General features: G+C 36.3%; 1 protein-coding gene across 8 annotated transcripts in view; it reads right to left on the bottom strand.

Annotated features, from left to right (window-relative positions):
* Positions 1 to 23,042, bottom strand: part of UTRN (utrophin) — a 357,859-nt gene that overhangs the window by 10,384 nt on the left and 324,433 nt on the right. For 6 of the 8 annotated variants that reach the window (XM_042017303.1, XM_042017301.1, XM_042017306.1 and 3 more), the window contains 6 exons: positions 16,956 to 17,092; positions 15,291 to 15,329; positions 14,983 to 15,048; positions 11,551 to 11,616; positions 4,007 to 4,165; positions 3,387 to 3,630 (listed from right to left, as the gene is read on the bottom strand). In XM_042017303.1, coding sequence (XP_041873237.1) covers positions 3,387 to 3,630; positions 4,007 to 4,165; positions 11,551 to 11,616; positions 14,983 to 15,048; positions 15,291 to 15,329; positions 16,956 to 17,092 — 711 coding nt within the window. The remainder of the gene's footprint in view (positions 1 to 3,386; positions 3,631 to 4,006; positions 4,166 to 11,550; positions 11,617 to 14,982; positions 15,049 to 15,290; positions 15,330 to 16,955; positions 17,093 to 23,042) is intronic. The other 2 variants (XM_042017304.1, XM_042017309.1) reach the window with 1 other exon arrangement.

Genomic DNA, 23,042 nt, shown 5'->3' with positions numbered 1-23,042 from the left:
ACATGTCTTTGGGAGGGGGGAGGGGAAGCTCAAAACAGGCAGCAACAGGGACAGATAGGTTCTTCTCCAGAAAACTCTGAAACTGGAGCGTTTTTTCTGTATTATGGCACTTTTTAAAGCATTTCAAAGGAGATATTTATTTCAACCAGTTTTACTCTACAGTGCCTTATTTCGCTGTGCCTCCTGGTGATGTCTTTCTCAAAGAAGAGCCTGAAGTGCTCTGTGGCTTAACAGATAGCTAAGACATACCTGCTCTTTCTTTGACTTCTACTTTTTGTAAAAACTGAACTATACCTCAGTGTCCCCAATCTAAAATCACAGGAAACCTCAACAACGCTAATTTTATTACCACATTCATTACAGAAGTTTCTTCTTGCTCCAGACTTTTTCTCCCAGCTACAAAAGAAACAAACTCTCCTTGCTCTTCTGATAAAGCTCCTCTGCTTTCAGCTGGAGAGGGAGTTGCAGCCCCTATTTACTCTCTCAGTCTGATTATACAGCTGTTGACAGATGATTTAGCTCCCACGTACTTCAGTATCAAATTCTATATGAAACCTCTATTGAGTAACTCAGAAAAAAACAGAAAAATACAAACAGACTTTAAATGCCCTTCATAATAGACCTCACTTCAACTTTGCAAATTCAGTATCTATAAAGGCTGAAAAAAGAAAAATGAAAATGAATTATTTGTTTTTTCTCTGTCTGATTAACATATTAGTATCAAAGCTGTCACATGCCAGTTCTATTTCACCTTCCTCTTTGGCACCCTACTCAATCAGGCAGACAAAAATGACAACATACTGTGACAGCTACCAATCCTTTGGGCTTGCTAAAATAAAATAGTATGGTAACCTCAGAGCTGTGACCTGAAGTAGACAAATGTGCAGTGAGGATGCATGCATATTTCTGCTAAAGGTTCTCTCTGAATAATGTCCTAGAATGCTCTCATCTAGATCAAACAGTTACTACATGAAACTTTGTTTCATTAACTCTCTTCCCCAACATCTGTGTATAGACAGACTCACTCCAATCTTTTGCAGAAAAAAAATCCAGTATTTTATACTCAGTAGTATAAAACAACAGTCAGGAGGCTAGTGGAGAAGAGGAATGGGGAGACTTGCTGTTGATAGAAGAGACAGAGATGGCATAAAACGCCATCTGTGGCAAAGATATTGCTGTAAGACAGTTGTATCCTTTAATGCTAGTAATTACACTGTTGTTATATATTTTGAGATTGGGATTTATGAGCATTAATAAGAAAAGGTATTCCTTTTATCCACTAAAAATAACTGGGACAGCCAGTAAAAGCAAAAGAAACAAATAAATATAAATAGGCTTCCAGTAAAGTCCTTCCTCAAGCAGTGAGAGAGATAAAGGCTTTCATAAAAGGTAGTGGCCAAGCTGACAAAACAACAAACATGCTGAAGAGTGGTCATTTTTTCAGAAAGGGGGCAGTAACAGAAAGCAGTGCTGCTTCATGATTCTATTAATGTCAAAATAAATTTCAAAGAACATTACAAAAAATTTAAATTATTTATAATTTCTGAATCCCCATCAGGGGAGTAGCTGCAACATTCTGGAAATAGCTTGCCAAACATCTGGTAAATTAAGTAATGATATGTATAGAAAGCAATAGTGAAAAGCCACAGGTATGTTATAAAAGAAATAATGCAGACCTTCTCATATACTTGACTTTGTACCAGCCACTTTATTAAATGACAGAGGAGAAACAAAGACCTTAGGAAATAATACTTGGAACAATCAGAAGCATGGCATGACTCCCACAGAGACAGGACAATTCAGACAGAAAGCAGAAGAGCAATAGTACACAGTAAATGAGGTAAACAGTCAGAAATATTGAAAAAGGTCACCTCTATTCTACTTTACCCTATCTGAACCCAAAAGCTGCACAATGCCTAGAAAATTCCAAAGGCAGAAATGATAGGGAAGAATTACTGTCCCTTCTCCCACCCACTTTATCACAACAAAAATGTATACCCTAAAGGTGTTACTAAGAATGGTATAAGGATTCCAAAAAGATTACAAAATTGTAAGATCATCCTCAGCTACATTAGGGGAAAAAAAAAAAAGTTTTAAGGAGTGAACAAGTTTCTGCTCCAAGCACTAAGCTGGAAGTGACCATGGATTTGGCAGAACTTCTGTGTTTCTATTCAACATGTTTCTTTGCATATTTTAAACCCTTTTCTGAAAGACCAAGTATTGGCCACATATCCCAAGATCCTTACTTTATAAATTATTTTTAACAGTGCACCAGTTGCTATCTTCCCTGTGAAATATTTCATCTACTCAAATACTGATTAAAGATGCTAGAATAACAGTAGCAACAACAAAATTTACTCTGCTAGAGGGGTAGGGAAGTCATTGGAACAGATGCATCTTAATCCTATTCACCCAAAATTACCTAGTAAAAATAACAAAGTCAGCCAGTGAAACAAACAGCAAACACCTTAATCCCTATAATGAGTGTGTCATCTACAGCAGGAACCTAGGCCATTTTGATACCTGGTTTATGTAGTCTGTTTCTTGGCTTAGTTAAATCCTCTACTACATACAGCCAGTTATCTGACTGATGGAAGGCAGGAAATACTTGCCTTATTATACTCTGTCCCAAATGTAATGATTAGTTAGAAGAAAACATTCACACAAATTTATCTTCATTACTCAAGCTTCCACACACGATATAGTACAAACTACCATCTCCAACAACACCTGGTATATGTTGCTGCTGTTATTTCTATAACCCGGGTGTGCACGTGCTGACTTCCAAAGCAATCAGTGTTCCTTCCACCAACAAGGAAACCCTATGATCTCCAGCTACCAGCACTTGATAAAAGGCTCTTACCTCCAGCATTCCTTGTGTGCAGGACCACTGCTGTAGCTTATTGGTCTAAATATGCTACTCAAGAGGAACTGGATTTTTAATGTAATTAATTGCTCCTTTGTATTTCAGACATATCTTTGGCCATCTGTCTCTGGCATGCTAAGAGAAGCTTGAGTGACTAACTGTGACAACAAATAAACATTATTTAAGGAAAGTGTCTGGGAAAACTGAAGTCAAACATGGGATGTGGCTGGCATCATTACTTGGAGTAGGGTATATATTTTCTTCTGGTGTTTTTTAATTAATGAAAACCTATTGCTCTTGTTTGTGTTATTCCCAATGCTTCGTAGGTTCCCATGATCACTCCAGCACTTGTACTCATTTTCTGCTCATTTGACTTTAACCATGGCCTATACTGGAGGGTAAGAAATAATATCTCATTAGAAATTATTGATTGCAACAGACCAAGAGAGTATGGTGAAAATATCTTCAATGCCTTTGCTCCACCAAGAAATCCATCATGCAGAAACAAGTGTACAGGTACCTGTTCGAGTAGCTGCCGTAGCCGGTGAAGCTGAGACTCCAATTGTTTATTGTGATCTTCCAATATTTGCATCCTTGCTTCCAGACGACCTTTATGTTGCCTTAGGAGTTTAGCTTCAGCAATGAGCTCGGCATCTTCAGAAGCATGCTGAGGTGACACAATGGAGTCAGGAGGTGATGCAAGAGGGTTTATTCCTCTCCGAAGATGTTGCTCCTTTAGTTGCTCGTACTCTATCTGCAGACTCCTGGGATATTGAAAAGTGGAGGAGAATGATGACTTCATCAAGTAAATGAAAATAAAAGACTTCTTAGATCAAAAGACGTTAGCACCTCCAACTAACAAGACATACAAAGCTCATACAAAGACAAGGCCTTGACTTGTTTTATGGGGGATTAACAAACAGGCAGTGAAGTGGAACTAGTTTATTTCTTCACAGACACTCCCTCTTCTATCTAACAGCCAGGCTATGCACAACATATGCCTTGATTGTGGATTGTTGGGGTTTTCCTTTTGCTAAAGTCACGATTTCTAGGTCTTTCTCATCTTCAACATTGTACATGCATGGCTCAAACAACAACACCAAAATGACAATTCGGACACCAGTAGGATGATTATGAGACCTTTGCTCTTCCTCAAGGTCAGCAATGATACGCTCCAACTCTCCCCGCTCTTCCTTCTCCACTGACTTGAGTATCTGAGCAGGGCTCTGTGGCTGACTCACAGGCGACTCTCCTCCCAGCGTCTGACAATACTGCTGGATAAGGGCATGCTCATCCTCTCTGAAACAATAAAACAACACAGATAAAGACAGAGCAGTAAAACATTTATTATGTGAGCAAACATCTCTATCAAGCTGGGGGATTTTGTTTGTTTATGGAAAAGGACCAAGCGAGAAGGAATTAAGCCTAAAAAACATACTGGAAGGAAACCATATGAACATACAACACATAGGAAAAGAAAGATTTATCTGTAGTAAGGGATCAGTTTAATCTATGCAGAAAGAACCAATGCTGCTAGTGGCTTGAAAAGAAACAGTGAAAACAAGAATCGGAGATAATATAAACCAAAGATGACTGATTTGAAATGCCTTAAAAAGAAATAAACAAACAAGCATCTGCTAGATCCACTTTTTTAACAATATGTGACATTTTAAAAATCTTTAGGAGGTAATTTTGGTTTGCTCAATTTACCCATTAAAATTAGAGGAAAACGTTCCATTTTTCGCCCCTTATTTTGATACAAACAAACAATACTTTGAAATTCTGCATTGGTAGCAGATTTCCTTCTTAAAGGTTCAGGGATAGAAATAAACTATAACACTGTCCTCCTCCTGACTCACATGAAATTGCCTTCTGGTAAGGAGATAGAGAAGTCCTGACACTTTCAATTATGCTTTAATACCAAAGTGAATTTGGTTTTGTAGAGATGTGCCTTACTTTCCAAGTTGCTGACTTTTCTCCATAAATAAAGTCAGATGGATAGAAAGTGAAAGATACCACATCCTAAAACCAGTTTGCTTGCTTGCTTACTCAAGAAAGATGAATCAACAGAAAAACATATACTATTCATTTTTTTAAGAGAGAAATTGCTGCAGCAGTATAAATGTTGAAGAAAATCCTCTTTAAATTATCTCCTTTACTTGACTACAAACCAGAGACTGCATACCTTATGATACCATGAAGTATTGCCCCTACAAACTTTACCCTAAAGATCTCCTACAGTTAAAGCATGGTCAGAGCAGAGTGACAAACACATAGGCAATATGCATGCACATACTCAAGTATCATTTAGAAAAGACACTTTTTCACATTAAAACTATTTCATGTGCTAACTTTTTTCCTCCTATTGTTGGAAAGTAGCAGCTGTGAATGCTGCTATCAACCAGTTATGGAAAGAAAAGTATCCTTACGGACTGCCTTTGAAAGCACATGCAAAGAATCAGAAGTTCATTTTATGCAAAGTATTTCTTTTCCAAATAAAAGTGTAATGGAGCTTTTCAAGAGGCTTTTTAAAATTTCTTGTCAGTCAATTTAACATCTTTCACCACAGAATTTCCAAATACAGTCTCATTTGAATGAATAGTAAAACCAGTTATTTAGAAAAGTATACCCTGGAAGAAACAGCAATTATTTCTGTGCTGAAAAATAGTCTATAAATAAATGCATGTACAAATAAAACATCTTAGGTGTCTTACAGGCCATGCATATGGATCAGGGGGGTCCTCAGAAATAAGTTCAAACTCTTGGGACAAAAGGAGAAAATGCATGTGATAGGAATAGATGAGAGTTGCATAAATACTGTTTGTGTAATGAAAAACCTTATTTTATCCTGTTGAACCAAGATTTTTTTGTTAGCTCACTATATCAATATCAATTTAAAAGCATCATCAATATTAGAAGCAAGACAAAACAGCCGAAGATTTAATAAATCCTGATTCCTGGTGTCTGTCTCTTGGAAAAGTACTTCTATCATTTAGCAAAATGCTTTTGTTCTTTGTAGTACTGCTTAAGACAAAATTTGTACTGAAGACTAATCTTATGCTAGAACAACACCAAATTATTTCTTTCCAAGGATAACTATTCACTATCTACCCAAAGCTATCATGTGGCCCTCAATTTTCCAACCTGTCATCGAGACTTGAAAATTTAGACTCTTACAATCAAAGAAATGTACATCAAGTAACACTATGCCTGCCAAAAAAATCCAAACAAACAAACAAAAAAAGCCTGTGACAGTTCTGTCCAAATGAATAAAAATTTAATGAATTTTTCATTAAATACATATACATAGAGTTTAAATATAATTGGGGTTGCATGTGCATTTAAGTCCTTAAAAAAATAGTGATATCCAACAGTGTTAGCTGAAAAAGAAACAGAAAGAAACAGAACAGTGTTCCCTTCCCCCACCACTCTTATCTACAGAACAAGAAAAAGCCTTTAACTGCTTTATCTTCTTCACTACTTGAGTGATCTCAGGGAAACTCATAATCACTGTTATTTTTCATTAATACTTCATGTCTACTTAAAACTAAAACAAAGGCTTGTGCAGTTAATGGAGTTTGGATCAGGTCCCAGTGCGATAATTAAAACCTCACTGTACTTCTCTACCCTTTAGTCATCCTGACAAAAATACCCCACTCCTTATAGCGAAATTTTTGCCAAAGTGAGGTAACCCCTCCGGGGGCTTCAAACTGCGGGGCACAGCCCTGCAAAACGTGCAGAGTATCCTGTGACTGAAATGGCCACAGCAAGCCAAGAGTGCTGGCAATTCAATGTCACACCTTCGGCCAACACAAAAACAATGTTAAAGCAGGCAGGTGAGAGAACACAGCTTTATCATCCAGGCTTCAAAACACCATTTACGTGTGAATTTAAGTGATAGTGTGTGACTACACATACAGCCTTCTTTTGTGCAAGGGTGATGATGATGTCAGGAAACATTTACTTGATCTAGTTTAGTCTGGTTATTTTAATTAGGCATCAAAAAGCTGCTGTCTACGATTTAAAATTGTGAATTAGTTTATAAACAAAATTTAGGTCACCTAAAATGGATCTTTGTAAAAACAGGGCTCTGTAAAGATGGATATATTATATTTATTTGACTGCGTTAAATCTGAGATTCTGTCAAGATTTTGCATTGGGTGTAACCTAATTTTTTAATGAAACTTATAAATACTTTTTTTTTAAAAAGAGTTTACATGGTGAATGCTTATATACTTTTGACTGTATTGTGATCCAGTAGATGAGATCAACACAGTTACAATACAGATAATTTTATATTTTGGTCTCACGGTTATTCAGTCTAGAAAAAACTTCATTTCCCTCCTCTCCCACTGGTTCAGAGTCTCAGAAAGCCTGCTGGAGAGGCTGCAAATATTGATTGCTCTTTTTTCAGGCATCACACGTTGCAACTGACAGCACGCTTTTTCACAGGCACTTGATAAAGGAAGTCTTCTGAAGCAAAAGTGTATTTTTACCATGTGTTCTACCTTTGGTCTGTCTTGCAAAATTACTAGTTGGAAAAAACACAGCCTTGAACCTGCACCAACAAACCTCATGACTGTAATTAGGACAGATTCATTAGTAGCACAGGAGTCTCAGGACAGATCTTCAAATGACCTACAACATAAGGTCATTGTTCTATGCCGGGCAAATACTTTTGTTTTGAGAACCTAGGACATTGTTCTGTAGAAGTGGTGGGAGATAGCAATCAGCAATCAAAATAAAAGCATCACGTAAAAATTAATTGCTCACTCTTTCGTGGTGGTTATTTTATTGAATACCCTGTGTGCTTTGACAAAACAACTAGAAGTACACAAAGTCCTTCAACAGCAGAGGCTGTAGCTCCTATTCTGCATTTCACCATAGTAAAAAGCAGCAAACAAGATATCCCAGAAGGTCAGACTTGAAAGAAGTACATCTCAGAGGAAAAGAACACCCCAACAAAGAAGCCCAGGGAAAACAGCCTTTGAAGTATCCTATTCACTTTCTGGACATATATTTTCAACATGTCTATTCCAAAACATGCATTGTGCATCGAGGAAGCAAGAGGCAAATAAAGCTGCATATAACCTCCCTTTTATTGGACTATGCTGTAGAAAAAAAAATTCCGATTTCCTAACCATCACTTTTCACCAGTGCTTTATTTTATCTGATTAAGAAAACTGATTGCTAAATTGGATGTAAGGAAGATGTGGCTACTTGTGAACTTACTTCATTGACAATATTAATTTTTTGCTGTAGCTCTCATATTAAGCATCATGAGTTCTAATCCAAATAAAGTGTACCTTGACCAGATGATGCTACGAGACATACTAGAACAAGGATGAAAAAGGTACTCAAAAATACTTCGTCTGATTTACTTGTTCTTCTCCTAATCTTACCATCACATGAAACAAATTTCTCACTGTGACAAGATACCTTTTCACCACTTACATCATGTCACAGTATTCAGTTACTACACACTGGGGCTCCAGTTTTACTTACATCACATTAAGTAGCAGTGCCAGGTAAAAGTATCAATGGCCTTCACTTCTGAACCTGTTCCTACTTCTGGACCTGAGTGCAGAGTTCCCTAACAAATAAAATTTCAGATATGTTCCAACTCTGCCTTAAGATGAGTGTGAAATAGCATCAACAATGCTGCAGACATGAAGATAACTGGTAGTAAAGGCACTAACCAGAAAACAGCTACTAAGCACATGCATTTATTCTGAAAGTATGTCTGTTATGCCCAGTGCAATTAACTTCAGCATGGGCTGGATAGGACAGCTCCTACACTACAGGAATAGGACAGTTACGCTCTTGTCCTATTTCCCTAACAATTTTTATTTTCATTCTACTACACCATGATCTATCAAATTGTGAGGTATAGCTTTCTGTCAGGAACACTATTTATCATTCTTTGCTGTAAAGACCTAATTTTTTCCTTATGCTCATCTTCATTTGTGATTAGGTAAGTCTGCTTTAAAGAGAGAGATGTTTTTGCATGAATTAAAGCCAAATAAAATCCATCACAACATTCTAGCCTACACATTTAGAACTTTCTAATGTAAAGAGAAGATGACATGAAGGGAAAACATTTCTATTCAATGTATTTGTACCAGAAAATTCATGCATGAGAGCATTAGAATGTTTTAAAGAAGCTGGACATACTACAGTAGAGACTGTGCCTATTTTTGCTATCTACAACTATTTTTTTGATTAAGGAAAATGTATTTTTTTAATGGAATTCACATATCTTTAGGAAAGGGGAGGGAGTTAGAAAAGCTTAGTCAGAGAGACAGAATTCACAACGACATTCAAGAAAACAGGTTAGTTAAAACCCAAGAATTATCTTTGATGAGTGCTTTCTTAATCAAATGGCATATTGCAAAGCATTCCTGAAAATAAACTAATTATTTTTAGCTAAGAGCAGAAGTTCTCTTCTTCAAATGTAGATGACTTCTTACATATAATCTCTGAAACATGAAGCATGTTAAAAGTATCGTTGCTGAGCTGGTGAACCTGACAAGACCAAAGCAGTAACTTTCAAAATCAAGTGCAATACTGCCTCTGTTCTATATTCACAGTAAACTGAAGGACTCTTCAGGACCAATAAAAATGAGATCATGAAAGATAAATCCAATTATGAGAAGCAACGAATTTGATTTCCAAACTAGTAATTGTTTCCTGAATGTTTCCAATAACACTATAAAAAGAAAAAGAAGTTTGGCTCAGAGGTTTATATCTGAACTGAAAAAACATGCATTCACATTTCAAATTGCTCCTTTGAATTCCATCCAAATAAGAATGACTACACTATCCCCATTTCTATGTTAAATGGCATTTAAAAAATAAAAATAGATTTGAGCTATAATCCTAAATTCCCAATGTTTCAGCAACTTCTGATCCAAACTGGGATACAAACTGGATAGTTCTCTGGAAAAACCTCTTCATCTAAAAGGGCTGTCAAGCATTGGAACAGGTAGCCCAGGGCAGTGGTTGAGTCAACATCACTGGACATATTTGAGGGAGGTAGATATGGCACTTGGGAACATGGTTTAGTGGTCGACCTGGCAAATGTATGCTTTATGGTTGGATTCATGATCTTAAAGGTCTTTTCCAACCTAAATGATTCTATCACAATACTTTAAACTTCAAACCACAGGCCTTCAGAATTTTGAGTACTTCAGTACTTACACCTTAATGAAAGCATGCATTGTAATCTGCAAATAAAACAGAAGGTGCCATTGTGTACAAGGTTACTTTCTTGTCCATATTTCATTTGTGTAACAGTCCCCTGACTGAGACCCAAATTCAGAGGTACATATCACATGTTGGTACACAAGCTTTCCATGTTAATTCTTTTTCTAAGGAAAAGGAATGCAGGGAAATTGCTTTAAAATCAACAGGTGATTTGCCAGTAAAAAGTTAAGCATACACCCACCTTTTATCATTGGGATGGGTGGTTGTTTGGTCTTTGGATATGAGTAGGCTCATTAATTTCAAAACACACAACTCAAGTGTATGAGCATTTAGTTGCCTTCAAGTTTCCAGCTTTACTGCCAAATGACAGTGTGTTTGCTCTTTTTTTTTTTTTTTGTGGAAGGGAATCAAAAGGGAATATTTTGGCTGCATTTTTCTCACTGGTGAGTGTGCCAATGACAGAAACACATTAAAACAGTTCACATGAATAAAAGTTTTATTTGGTATGTAAATAGAGTTAATTAATCAGGAAAGAGGCAACATTTAAAGAGGGTCACGTGCTTTTTTCAAGCAATGTATTTTAAATCTCAAAATGTTAAGTACACTCATGGATAGAATAATTGTATTATTAGATTTCAAAACAGTAAATGAAAGTATTACTGATACCAACAGCATTTTCTAGCTAAAGCTGAACAAGAACAATTTTGGTTTTTCTCTTTAAAAATGCTGATGGTTTTTGTTAATAATTTGGAAGAGGCAGAGTCCTATATCACTGATTTAATTAACTGAAGGGATGATAAAGTGAGGTTAAAACATTTGGTTTTACATTCAAAAAAACTGTATTTTATTCATCAGCAGTTCAAGGGGTTCTATGCTTTCCAAGTTTACCAATGCATTTTAATTAAGGTTTTTACAATAAAAGTGACACATAATTTAAAAAAAAAAAAACCAAAAAAAACTGGCACTGGTAGAATTAATGTAGGACTATGTTTATTACATAGTACAATTCCAGGTACAAACAGATGGATCAGCAGCCAGAAAACTGAAGTATAAACAAGAAGTAGCAACATTGTTCTGGCTCTGAAGAATCTTCAAAGTACTGATGATATTTTATTTTAATAAGAAAGTTGTCTAGGGTCTAGCAAAAGCCCAGAAAATGATTTATTTTCTTTTATACTACAATAAAAGCAGGAAAGAAATAAAAAGTAGAACGTACAGATCTGTGGCCTTTTACCAGTCACATGAAATATCCTGACTTTTGAAGCAGAATGGCTGACAAATGTAGAGCTCCCACACGTTGTCAAGCGAACATCACCAGTTTCTACAATTGGTGCTCGGAATAATTAAACTTATGCAGGCATCCTTGGGCTCACACTTATTAGCTGCTTTCACTGGGACTAAGTCCTGTGTTGGAACTGATGAAGATTATACCATGAATCTATAACCAAAGTTCCTGACAGCCTTAATGAGTTACTTACACGCTTCCTGTGGTGGAGCTGCTGTCCATGAGGAAGGAGCCATTGGTCCTTTCCATCTGCGCAAGCCTGAAAGGCAGGGAAAGACCACGACTTTCAAACAACATGCTGCACAATTTAAACACAGGCAGTGTGAAAATTTATTCTACTTAGAAACAGCTCCGATATGGCAATCTTTGTATACATGATTAGGAATAAACTCCTAGATTTTGTGACAAAACCCTGTAATCCAGAGGACTTTTATGAGAAACTTGTGCTATGATTAATTAATTCTACTTGCCAAACAACAACAAAAAAGTGTATTTTCTAACTCTAGTATAATTATCATTAGCATCGCCACAACTCTCATGGCAAAATTAGTTAAAGAGATGTTTTCACAGATGGTTTTCTTTTTGAATTTTCTAAAGCTGGACTAACAAAAGAGGATGAATCTTTTTTAAATATAGCACATGCAACATCTGAAATTATGCTTGGCAAATAATACCACACTGTGGACAGACAAGTCCTGGAAAACAGCACAAAAAGCAGTATAATTACAGGGAGTCATTGCCTACGGTTCCTCATTTTGGAAGGAATTAATTTAAAAAGTCTAGATTATTAGACTGTATATACAAGGTCATGCAGTTCTTTAAAATCAAAGCAGAAATTTTCTATCTATTCAAGTTTCCAGGAAAGATACACCTTATGTACATGAGAGACATACATAAAAAATTAGGAACACTCAATGCTCTACACATATATTCAACTGCACCAAATACAGCTATTTCCTTTACTATAAAGATACCTTAATTTCACATATATTTTTGCAAGTGCATTATGCATTACTATAGACATCTTCAAACTTCCTTTTGAATGGAGTGTGTAAGGCCCTAAAGATCTGGGAACCCTGGTGACTTCTTTTAGAATGGAGCAAGTTTGCCCTTCTGTATATTGGTTACTATTCCTGAGGGTTGTAGAAGAAGAATAAATGAAGGCACACACTGGGTGTCTTCTTGATTGTCTCATCCCACCATGTCTGGGGTGGGACATTGTGCTCCAATACCTCCCCTGAAAGGAAGAGAATCTCCAAAGTGACTAGAGACACTCAGATCATCTCTGCTCTGGGGCATCTCAAACAAATCTAGTTCACAGTGAGGAACATGCTTACAAGTCACCTTTATAAAGCTATTTAGCTGAGCATCTTTAAATCTTTTGATGAAACATAGTTTTAGAAATTAATCTTCACAGTCCCTTTGTCACACAGGGAAGTAGTACAACCACCATTACTTTTCAGAGAGAAGGGTCTGCCCTGAATCCCTTAGTGAGTAACAGATATTCCAACTCACAAATGCAGATTCCACCATTATCATCACATTTAGGATCTCCATCATTAATGAGGATTTGCTTGGGATAATATGTGGAACCAGCAGATGGCCCTAATCAGAGAGCACAAAGTGAGAGGGAAGGGACCCTAGAGTTGCAAAGAGCCTTCAAAGTAGGATAAAAACTGAAAACTGAGGAAGGAAATTAGAAGCATCTCAGAGGTGACACAGCACAACAGAACAAGGAGATGGTACCTAATTCCAGGCAGGGGATTTTGTTAACAGAAAAGTGAGAGTTGAATGTTCTTCAATCAGTGACAGTGAAGGCCTTAAGCCCTAATATACTGTTTCGGCTGGGCACTGTCTTATTAAGGAAGCCCTGATAATATTTCTTTAAAGATGCTTAGCTGAAAAGATCAGAACAATAAAAAAGATTTATTATATGAAAGACACAGAATTATGTCTTCTGTTCTCAGATTTTATTCCTAGAAGAAAAACAATCCTGAGTAGTTTTAGATTACCTATGAAGCAATTAGTATTAAGTTTTCAATTTTGCTAAGCAATGTCTGCACATAGCAGGTACAGATTTAGGTTTGTATCCTGAATGATCACCAAGTGGTACACAGTCCACCTTCAGCTAATCCAATCCCAAACAGAACTGATAAGAGCTGAGGGGGAGGAGAGGGAAAACAGCTATTACACCTAGGACATCCACTGATCCTTAATGAGAGTCCAGAGCTTGAGCTTCATCTGGACACAAAAAGCTACAGTATTGTGGCAACACAGGCTGAAAAAAGGACATAGGTAGACAGAAAATTCTTCCATCACCTAGAGAAATTTAATGTATCTGGTTCAGGGGTTTTAATTGTTACAGCATGGCCTAAGTTATAGATTCAAAGAAATGTTGGTTGATTTATGCGAATGACATGTTTCAAATAACTGAAAAGCTCTATAATGACTTTGTATGTCATTGTGCTATACTACTAATGAAGGATGAAAATATTTGCTGCTGAGGACAAAAAATTTGGCTGACTGCAGCTAGCCCTTCAGCATTATTTCCTGCCCTATATTCTCTTGCTGCAAAGAGCACGTGCAGCATATCCTAGGCATTTAAAAAACTGCTCAGAAGATTTTTAAGGTGCCCATAAATAAGACTGCAGTTAACTTAAACATCCAGTCTGAATTTTTATTCAAAAGACTGAAAAAGTTAACATTGATTTTTAGTTGTGGAGATCAGATACAACAATAAAAACACCTGAAGAAAAACCTAGTCAGTTCCCATGGTACTTATTTTTGAGAGGGTATCTCTGGTTAACGTTTCACCATCATCATGCCCTTAACTCAGAATGAGAGGAAATGGCCTTAAGTTGCATCAGGGGAGGTTTAGGTTAGATATTACAAAAAGTTTCTTCTGTGAAAAGGTGGTCTGGTATTGGAATAGATTGTCCAAAGAAGAGTTGGAACCACCTGGAAGTGTTCAAAAGGCATGTGGGAGTGGCATATGGACATAGTTTAGTGGTGAACACAGACATGCTGAGTTAACTGTTGGGCTTCATGATTTTAGAGGTCTTTTCCAACTTTAATGATGCTGTGATTACCAGCTCTGAATGCACAGAAGAGAGTTCAACAAAACACAGGAACATTGAGATGGACTTGGCATAACAGACATTTTATCATGACAGGACTAGGGTGATCCCACAGAATCCAGAACATAAAACATCCATCGTTACAATCTGGCCTGCTAAAAGCCAATAGTAATGCAGAGTGTCAGCCTATCACAGAAGAAAACAAAACCGTGGATCTAACATCCTACTGGGAAAACCTGGATATGCAACAAGTTCAGCTTATTTCAAAGGTTAAAAATGAAGAAACAAAGCAATAATGGCACATTTTAGAAATAATGCAATTTTGCAGCAGTTTCCATTCTGTATGAGAGATGATAGATTTAACACATGTATTTTACATTTAATATGACCGTAATCAGAAGTTAATGATTTGAAAACATTCAACTTACTTTTAAGTACAGAGAATTATATATTTTTAATAAATAATTTCCAATCAGCTGTGTGTATTAAAACCTGCAGGAATCAACCACAAAATGCAATGGACTAGTGAGAAACTGTGTTTCCCTTACCTAGTAGCATACTGTTCTATCCTGGAGTGTGTGTCATCATGAAACAGCTGTGGAGACTGGGAAGGACTAGTTTAAAAATAATAATAAAAAAATTAGTGGTGTCCAAAGCAATTCATTATACAGACAACATTATTTTTAAATCAAGTTAGACTGATGACAAATAAATACATGCACAATATTCCTGAGGGAGTTATTGCTTTGGGTCAGTCATGCCCTATAGTTCAGGGACATCAGATTAGCTGCAACTGAGCTAAAAGAAAACAACTGGCAAATGAGGCTTTCCAGATAAAGGGGTTCTGCATACTCACTCATACTGCTCTGGCCACATACTGATGAGAGTGATAGGACTGTAAGGAAGACAAAAAAAAGAAAAAAGAGAGAGAGAGAAAGAATGAAACTATGAAACAAAAAATTTAGTACCATTAAAGCAAGAGAAAGCTGGAGAAACACAAAATGTTTTAAACAGCAATCCACCCTGAACCAGTAACAACTGATGTAGAAAAGAGACAGCAACACTGCCACATGTCATGGAGAGACAGAAGATTGGCTTACATACTTAATTTTGTTAAATAAAAATCAATTTAAAGAAAAACTCAAATCAGTGTTATTGACTGAACTGCAGTTTATAAACCATAATCAATGCCATTAAAATTCTGCTCAAGCACTGGAACTTTCATTTTAAAGTAACTAATAGAATGTATTAGAAAAAAAGTGGGGTGCGAAAACCCCACCAATAAAAAAACCCCACCAAAAGTCACAGTTATCAATGCTTATTTTCCTTACACATAAAAATAATGAGGTAAATACATATTGTATTACATTCTCACACTTGAATAACTATAAAGGATTTTTTATTCTCTTTAATTTTTTTTAAAAGGAATGTATTACTGAGTTTGCCACCTGCAGGGCGGAGAGCCAATACCAAGAGTTTTCTCAGCATGGTACTGACAATTTATCTGCATATTTTTCACACGACTGGACCAACAGAATTTTATCCTGACCTGTGATTACAGTTTTGACATTCCAGTTTCCGGCAGCATTGGCAAACTTTCGTCACATTAAAGCAGCTTTGCTTTCCTGTGTTGGTGGCAGCTGAAGACTGCCTGGTGGGTAACATTTTAACATTTGAATGTGCACTGCTTCCTTAGAAGCCAGGCTATCAATCAGGCAGTTTTCAGATTACTTCCTCCTGTATCTTAAAACTGCTAATGAGGATGTTCTGTTTACTTATTGCAAATGAAAGCCACAGCCCTCCAGTCATGAAAGCCCTCAGACCATGGGCACTGGCACTGAGCTGCTGTGTGAATGCAGAGCATCTTTGCTGAAGCCTCGCATGGGCTGTTGCTAAGTGGCACTGTGTTCAGACAGTGCAGTAGTGCCACAGACTCCAGGATGTGAGGGACAGTCAGTCCATGAAACTAATTCTAGCACCCTGTCAACACGTCTTAATTTTGCTCTTGTAAGAGTGTCTTTTGCTGACAACGGCCAAGCGAGTAAATAAAGTGGAGCATTTCTGTCAGCGCCATAAATAATACCGTGGAGACACTGAGAGTGCTCTCTCTGATTAGGCCATGATTATTTCTGAAGCCTGTAGGACCCTAATTAACTCAGAGATTTCTAATTCCAGGAATTTTGACATAATCAAATATGCAGTGCAGTTCCAAAAACCCAGTCTCCTCAAAAGCATTCTCTCTAAAACAGCTGTTCAGCCCCTGCCAACATTACCTGCTTTGTCCATTACCATGGACGTTGTAAAGTCCATGGCTTTATAATGAAATGCTGATGAAAATCTAAGCATAAAATATGTTACTTTAAAAATAATAGAGAAGATCTGCAAATAATGTGAAACAATACAAAATAATATAGCACAAGTGTCTGCAACTGCTGTTGGCTATCTTTTGAGTTTCAGCTTTTTGTTTCTGATAGAATAGGCCAGTGACTCCAGGAGCAATTGCTCTATAAATCAAGCTTACGTCTCCAGGTTGTCACCCTCCAATACTGTTTGCACAGGTAAGTAGCCAAGTCGGGGATGCTTTGCAAAATACTTCTTTGACCGGAATTTATTCTTCAGCACCTTTGTGAAGTCCCGTACATCTTCCCCAGATGTTGTCTTAAATAGAAAAAAGAAATAAAATTCAACATTACTAAATAGTACTGATTTAATATCAATATTATTGACTTATACTGCTGGTACCATCCTGAAAAAGAATACGAGGAAGAACTTTAAAATTTCAATGATGCTAAAATTGCCTTTTTAGTCTTCTGAGATACAGTACAATAATAATGCTAATGGACCTAAAAATTCTCTTCTACCGAAAAATAATAACAAGGCTTCAAATTCCCAGCAATAAATGCATTTATCAATTACCTTATAAATTAGAGAAAAATTGACACAGGTTCAAGTCTTAAGTGAAACATTTATAACCAGCCTTAAAAACCACAAAAAATTAATTTTTCAGAAGAACTAAAAAGGGCAAATCAGTTGGTAAGATACAGCCTTCTATATTCACAAAGTTTGACAAAATACTCACTGCCTCCCTTTTTAGACCTACAACAGAAATCACAAGATGGAAGTGGTATGTGCTAAACCATTCTCTGCTGCAATGGCTGAGATTTTCATAAGCATTTTCTCTAGTTACCAAATATCTCCCTATGGGATTCTGCCACTACCTGTAATACTCCAAAGTCAAACAAACACACAGATGATGTGTACAGCCACTGTTCAAAAGCACAGGCAGACCTGATAAGAACAATTAGTGCCAGAAGTAACAAACTGAGACTGATTCAGTGGTCTCCTTACTACCAAAGAGTAAGATTAGGACATAGATAAGCCACAAGATTCTACAAATCTGAATTTACAAGTTACAATCAACATCTTCCAACCCTCCCAGCAGCGTTTTTACTGGTCCTGACTGATGCAGCCTCTTCCAAAACTGCTCTCTGCTCCCTCCCTGCCCACAACCCTATCCTGAGAACAAAATTAAAATTTACTCAACTGCTTGTAAAAATAATTTTAACTGGTGATAATCACAGCAACAATGGCAGCACTGCTTTGGTAGTACTATTCAGCGAACTTCGGCTACAAAAGCAGGGATACATACAGGCATAAAACACAAGGCAAAAATGGCAATAAAGAGATCTGCAGGAAGAAACAATAATATACAGTCTGCCTTTAAAGTGTATGTGCTCAGACTGTGCTGACTACTTCAACAGAGCATCTCCTTCCAGATGGTACTATTGAGCTTTTTTTCTTTCAGCTGCAGTGAAGAAAATGTGGCCATTCACCTCCAGAATTACCTGAAGATTTACAGACTTCCAATCCAGCCTCTGTAACAAACTAGAAATTGCATTCCTGTACCCTCTGCTTTGGGAGAAGCCTGTTGGCGTCAAAGGATGCCAAAGCGGATGGACAACCGTATGGAAATAGAGAGGAAGACTTGAGTTTTGTAATCTCTTTCCTGATGTACTACAAAGAGGTATAGGAGCAGGTCAGGCAAACTATTCTCTGCTGTCAAAACATAAAAATACTTCCACATCCATCTCCATATTTTAATGTATATATAATATATGCAGTTACAAACTTTGTAATGCACATCAGGCAAGCAATAAAAACAGTAAATAATCAAACTGGCGTTGGTAAGAGTTTCTCATATGTGGCTTTAAAAAGTAGACAACAAACAGAGCAAGTTTGTGACCAAGAGATATTTGAACCTCTGAATTTTAATATAAGTGAATCCAGGAAGGCTTCACAAAATCATTCTCAAAAAGCATCTCTCCACCCGCTGCACCATCCAAAGAAGGAACATGAGGCAATGCAAAAGGCTGCTTACTCTCATGAAGAGTAACTCCAGCAAATGGAACTCTGCCTCAAGGCCAAGAAATGAAAATGTTAATACCCATACATTGTAGAAATAAATGTCTACTGAGCTGCCAAACTTTTCCTCTGGTGTGTTCTTTATTCGGTATGACAGCCTGATTCTTGGAAAGAAGACTAATATGACTGTACTGACTGAGCACTGCAAATACTAACCAATGAAATTTGAGCAGATTCGAAAAAACAATTTTAATTTACATGCAATTAAGATGCAACTCCGAAAAATGTCTTCTATTTTTTTTTTTTCTTTTGGGCATATAACCACAAAATACAATCCAAAATCATGCCAAGGGGATGTACTACAATGTTTTCCTTTAAAAAAAAGAATAGCCAGGAACTGTTGTGTAGAATCTATCTTCTAAATTAAAACTAGCAGGTACCTTGTACACTTCCCTACGTCATGACATCTTGACTATTTCCACACAAATCAATAGTACAAATAGCACCATTGTTACAGAACTACTTCAAAAACAAAGAAAAAATACTTTCCTTCACTGAAAATTCAGTCTAAAGACCATGCTTTCAAACTCAATTTAAAATCTCAGTTCTTAGAGCAAGACAAAGTTCAGGAAGAAACACTTAATATCCATGGCTGCACACACAAATAACTAAAAAAACATTGGTAGCGCAAAGTCTCAAGGTGTCAGTAGCTACAATCCGTAACAATCGACAAACTGGCATCAGCACTCTTCAATACACCAGACAGGCATACAGAGAATTATAAGCAACAAACTAACATACAATTACTTGTAATCCAATAAAAATTTAAGAAATCAGGATTTCCTGGAAAACAGTGAAAAACACCCCCGAGTATGGTGAAATATGTTTTTCACACATATACAAAATAATTGGTGTATGCTTTCAGAATACTGGAAATAGAACAAGTCTTCATTGGTAAAAAGTAATACCAAGATTGAAATAAACTAACTGTAGAGCTCTACATTAAATAACATGCTATATAAAAATTACAATAAAGATATAAAACATGAATAAATCATATAGAATACTTATAATACATATATATTTTTTATTTTATTTCTCACTATTCTTTTTTTCAAAGGAGTAATAACAGAAGCCCACATTCTTATTCCTTTCACTGCACCTACCTATGTAAAAGGACTAGTCTGCACCTAAGTCATCATTCTCTTAATTACATTTATTATATCTAACACAAAACCAATTAGCTGTTTTAATATACACAGAGAAAGTGATTCCCAGAAGAGATGTGAACCTCACTAATGTATGCTTTCATTAAGCCCAGCCAAACATTCATGGGTTATGAGGAAGCTGGTAACAAATGTACACAGACACTCAATATTATCAAGGAAATTCCAAGAAAATATGTTTTGTATAAAATGACACATTATTTGTATAATAATCTCTGCTCAGAGATGCAAAATTTATAGTATAAAATAACATCTACGTTGTTTAAAAGACTTTCAGTTTATTCTTTAATTAGGTTCTTGAAGGTATACTAACTGTATTACACTGTCACTCTCACATCAGTGATGTCTGCACTGGGTAGCTTTGAGAAGATTACCCTTCTGTGACCACTTTCTAATATGGGCAATTTCTTAGCAATTTCTCACCAAGAGGAGAGGAGAGATCAACTATAAATTTTGTGGTTTTCAGTTTACTCCAATGACGTCAAGCTGTAATTTCAAGAGTAACTAACAAATTAGCTATTCTTCTCAAGGTGAATGGTAATCTCTGAATTCCACAGCTGCAAGTGATGTTCTGCATGTGAAATAGCCAGATTCAACCATTCTTGCTACTTTCTTTCATCTTCCCCACAGAACAATCCCATTTTGTTAACAGTGAAGCATCATGCCTGGTACACTGCTAAGCATGTCAGGATGAAACTGCTGACTTAGTTGTGTCAGTTTGTTGCTTATAAAACACCGAGGCTGCTTAATGTTCAGGAATGTATCTGTCTTCTCTGAATGTCGGTAGGAATTAAGTTTTCAGATGACTTACTCACAGGAGAAGCCTTAACAGGCGTTATTTCAGATAAGCTTTACTGTGCCTGGAAAAAAAATTCACTCTAGGATGAACTATCATTCAGCCAATAATTTCTGATGTCTTGACTATCATGTTCTGAGCTCCTGTAGGGAAATAAAATTCTGGTCATCTGGAAGATGAAGGGGCTATCCTTAGTTAGCATTGTTTTGTATAGAAAGGCTACCAAAAATTACTTCCCTAAAATACGGAGCTGTGCCAGGTGAGTTGCACAGAACTACAAAAATTTTCATTAAGGCAAGAAAATAAGACTACTTGCAATGGGAAAATTTTCAGAACTGTGATTTGATATTTGTGCATTACTCCAGAAAAGCTTCTTTTTATATTCCTTGCTGTGGAATATAGGATTTGCAAAGTGGAAACAGTTCAGAGGAAGAAAATAGATGCAGTAAATATTTCCGTGTGAAATTCAAAGGATCCATTGGTACAGAAACCCACATTAATGTAACACAAGTGCCACTATTGAGAGGATTTCCATTGAAAAAAAATCTAAAAATAAACCATGTAGGTAGTTACGTAGGACTATTCCCAAATTAGATACTAGGAAAATCTAACAATATTTTTACACATCTGTGTAAAATTCTACATTAAAAATCTTACTTCTCCATCTTTTCAGAGAAAGACTGTGTAAAGGTGAAAAATAAATTAGAATAACTGCATTTCTACTACTTGAGAGAGAATTATGTTTTCAGATGCTTCTCAAACACATCTTTAAATTCTGGATGAAAGAAAAGACATAACTGAAGTCATTATAATCTTGTTTGTTTGGGTTTTTTTGGTTGGGTTTTTTTTTGGGTTTTTTTGTTTTTTTTTTCTTTTTCATTTTCAGCATCAAGAAAACTAAATTGCAAGAGCTAGGACAAATGCAAAATGGCATTACAGATTAGAATGCAGTAAATACATAGAGCTATGTGGAGTAAATGGTCCTAATCTGTAATTATGAAGCAATTCTTACCTAATGCAAATATCACAAAACTCATTAAAATGGAGAACATATTCCTTAACCCATTCTCCAAATTATTTTAAATGTAAGAAGAACTTACCATGCTTCTGAGAAATCCCTTTATACCCTACACTGAACTGCTCACCTGAAGACAATTAAATGGTCTTCCTCCATCTGTGACTAAGCTCCAGTTCTAAATGTCAGCTAAAGTAATGGAAGCATTTTTTTTACCTATTTATTGCTAGTATTCTTGATAAAAATGTATTAATATGCGTTAGCAGTAAAAAAGTGAAGCTGGATTTTATTCATGCAGTTTGATGAGTACATGCATTTGTACTCTGCTTTTCAACACTGGCCAAAAAAGCAACATTTTAACATCAACAGCCTTTGAATTTAGTTGAAAAGGTAGAGTAAATGCACTCTTCCTGCTCAGGCTATTTGTACTGTAATATAATGGATTCTAAGGAACAATTCAGTGGCCTTTGGTACTTTTATTTTATTTCACAGACTCAGGTCTATGCTATTTTGCAGGCACTATTCCATTTAAATATGTAAGTTATTCTATTAACTGCAAAAAATTTTGCAATTCTTGACTACTGTATTGCATTTAATGAGTTCAATATGCAGAGAGGTTTAGCAACAAGTTAGTATACCAACCATAGTGTATTATTACAAATAGAAAGAATAAATAATACGGGATTCTTTTTGTGAAATCAATTCTTTATTCCAGACCTAGACCAGGTAAGACTTGTTAAAACAGATTGTATGTGGGTAGTGATTATGGAAGTCTAACAGGCATGTAGGTCTGTTCATATAATGGGTCATTTCTTTTTACAGAAAAGGAGGTAGCAGAGTGTACTCACATCAGGACCCAAGTAAAATTTCAGCTCTCATACTCAGCTTCCAAATTAACAGGGGTCAATGCTGGACCTCTAATTTTATGCATCACCTAAATTATACGCCATTTCTTTAATTCTGCTTTCCTTAAAACTTCCCCGAGTTCCTTCTTTTCCCCCTTACACACTGGCCTTCCTTCATTCACTCTAATCAAGAATGTAATTTTACTCCCCTTATTATGCCAAAGTAGATTCATCTCATTCCTCCTATATGTCATGGAAAGAAGGGACTTTTGCCCTATGTTACCTTATTTTACACCTAATATTGCTTTAAAACGACATACTTTCTGCAGCAGTAACAGAAATCTTCATTATAATATGAGCCATC

This window comes from Corvus kubaryi, unplaced genomic scaffold (assembly GCF_017639235.1).
Source record: "Corvus kubaryi isolate FWS band 111438036 unplaced genomic scaffold, C.kubaryi_AGA036_p1.0 split3-73, whole genome shotgun sequence".
NCBI classification, from domain to species: domain Eukaryota; kingdom Metazoa; phylum Chordata; class Aves; order Passeriformes; family Corvidae; genus Corvus; species Corvus kubaryi.
This window is presented reverse-complemented; position numbering and strand designations above follow the sequence as displayed.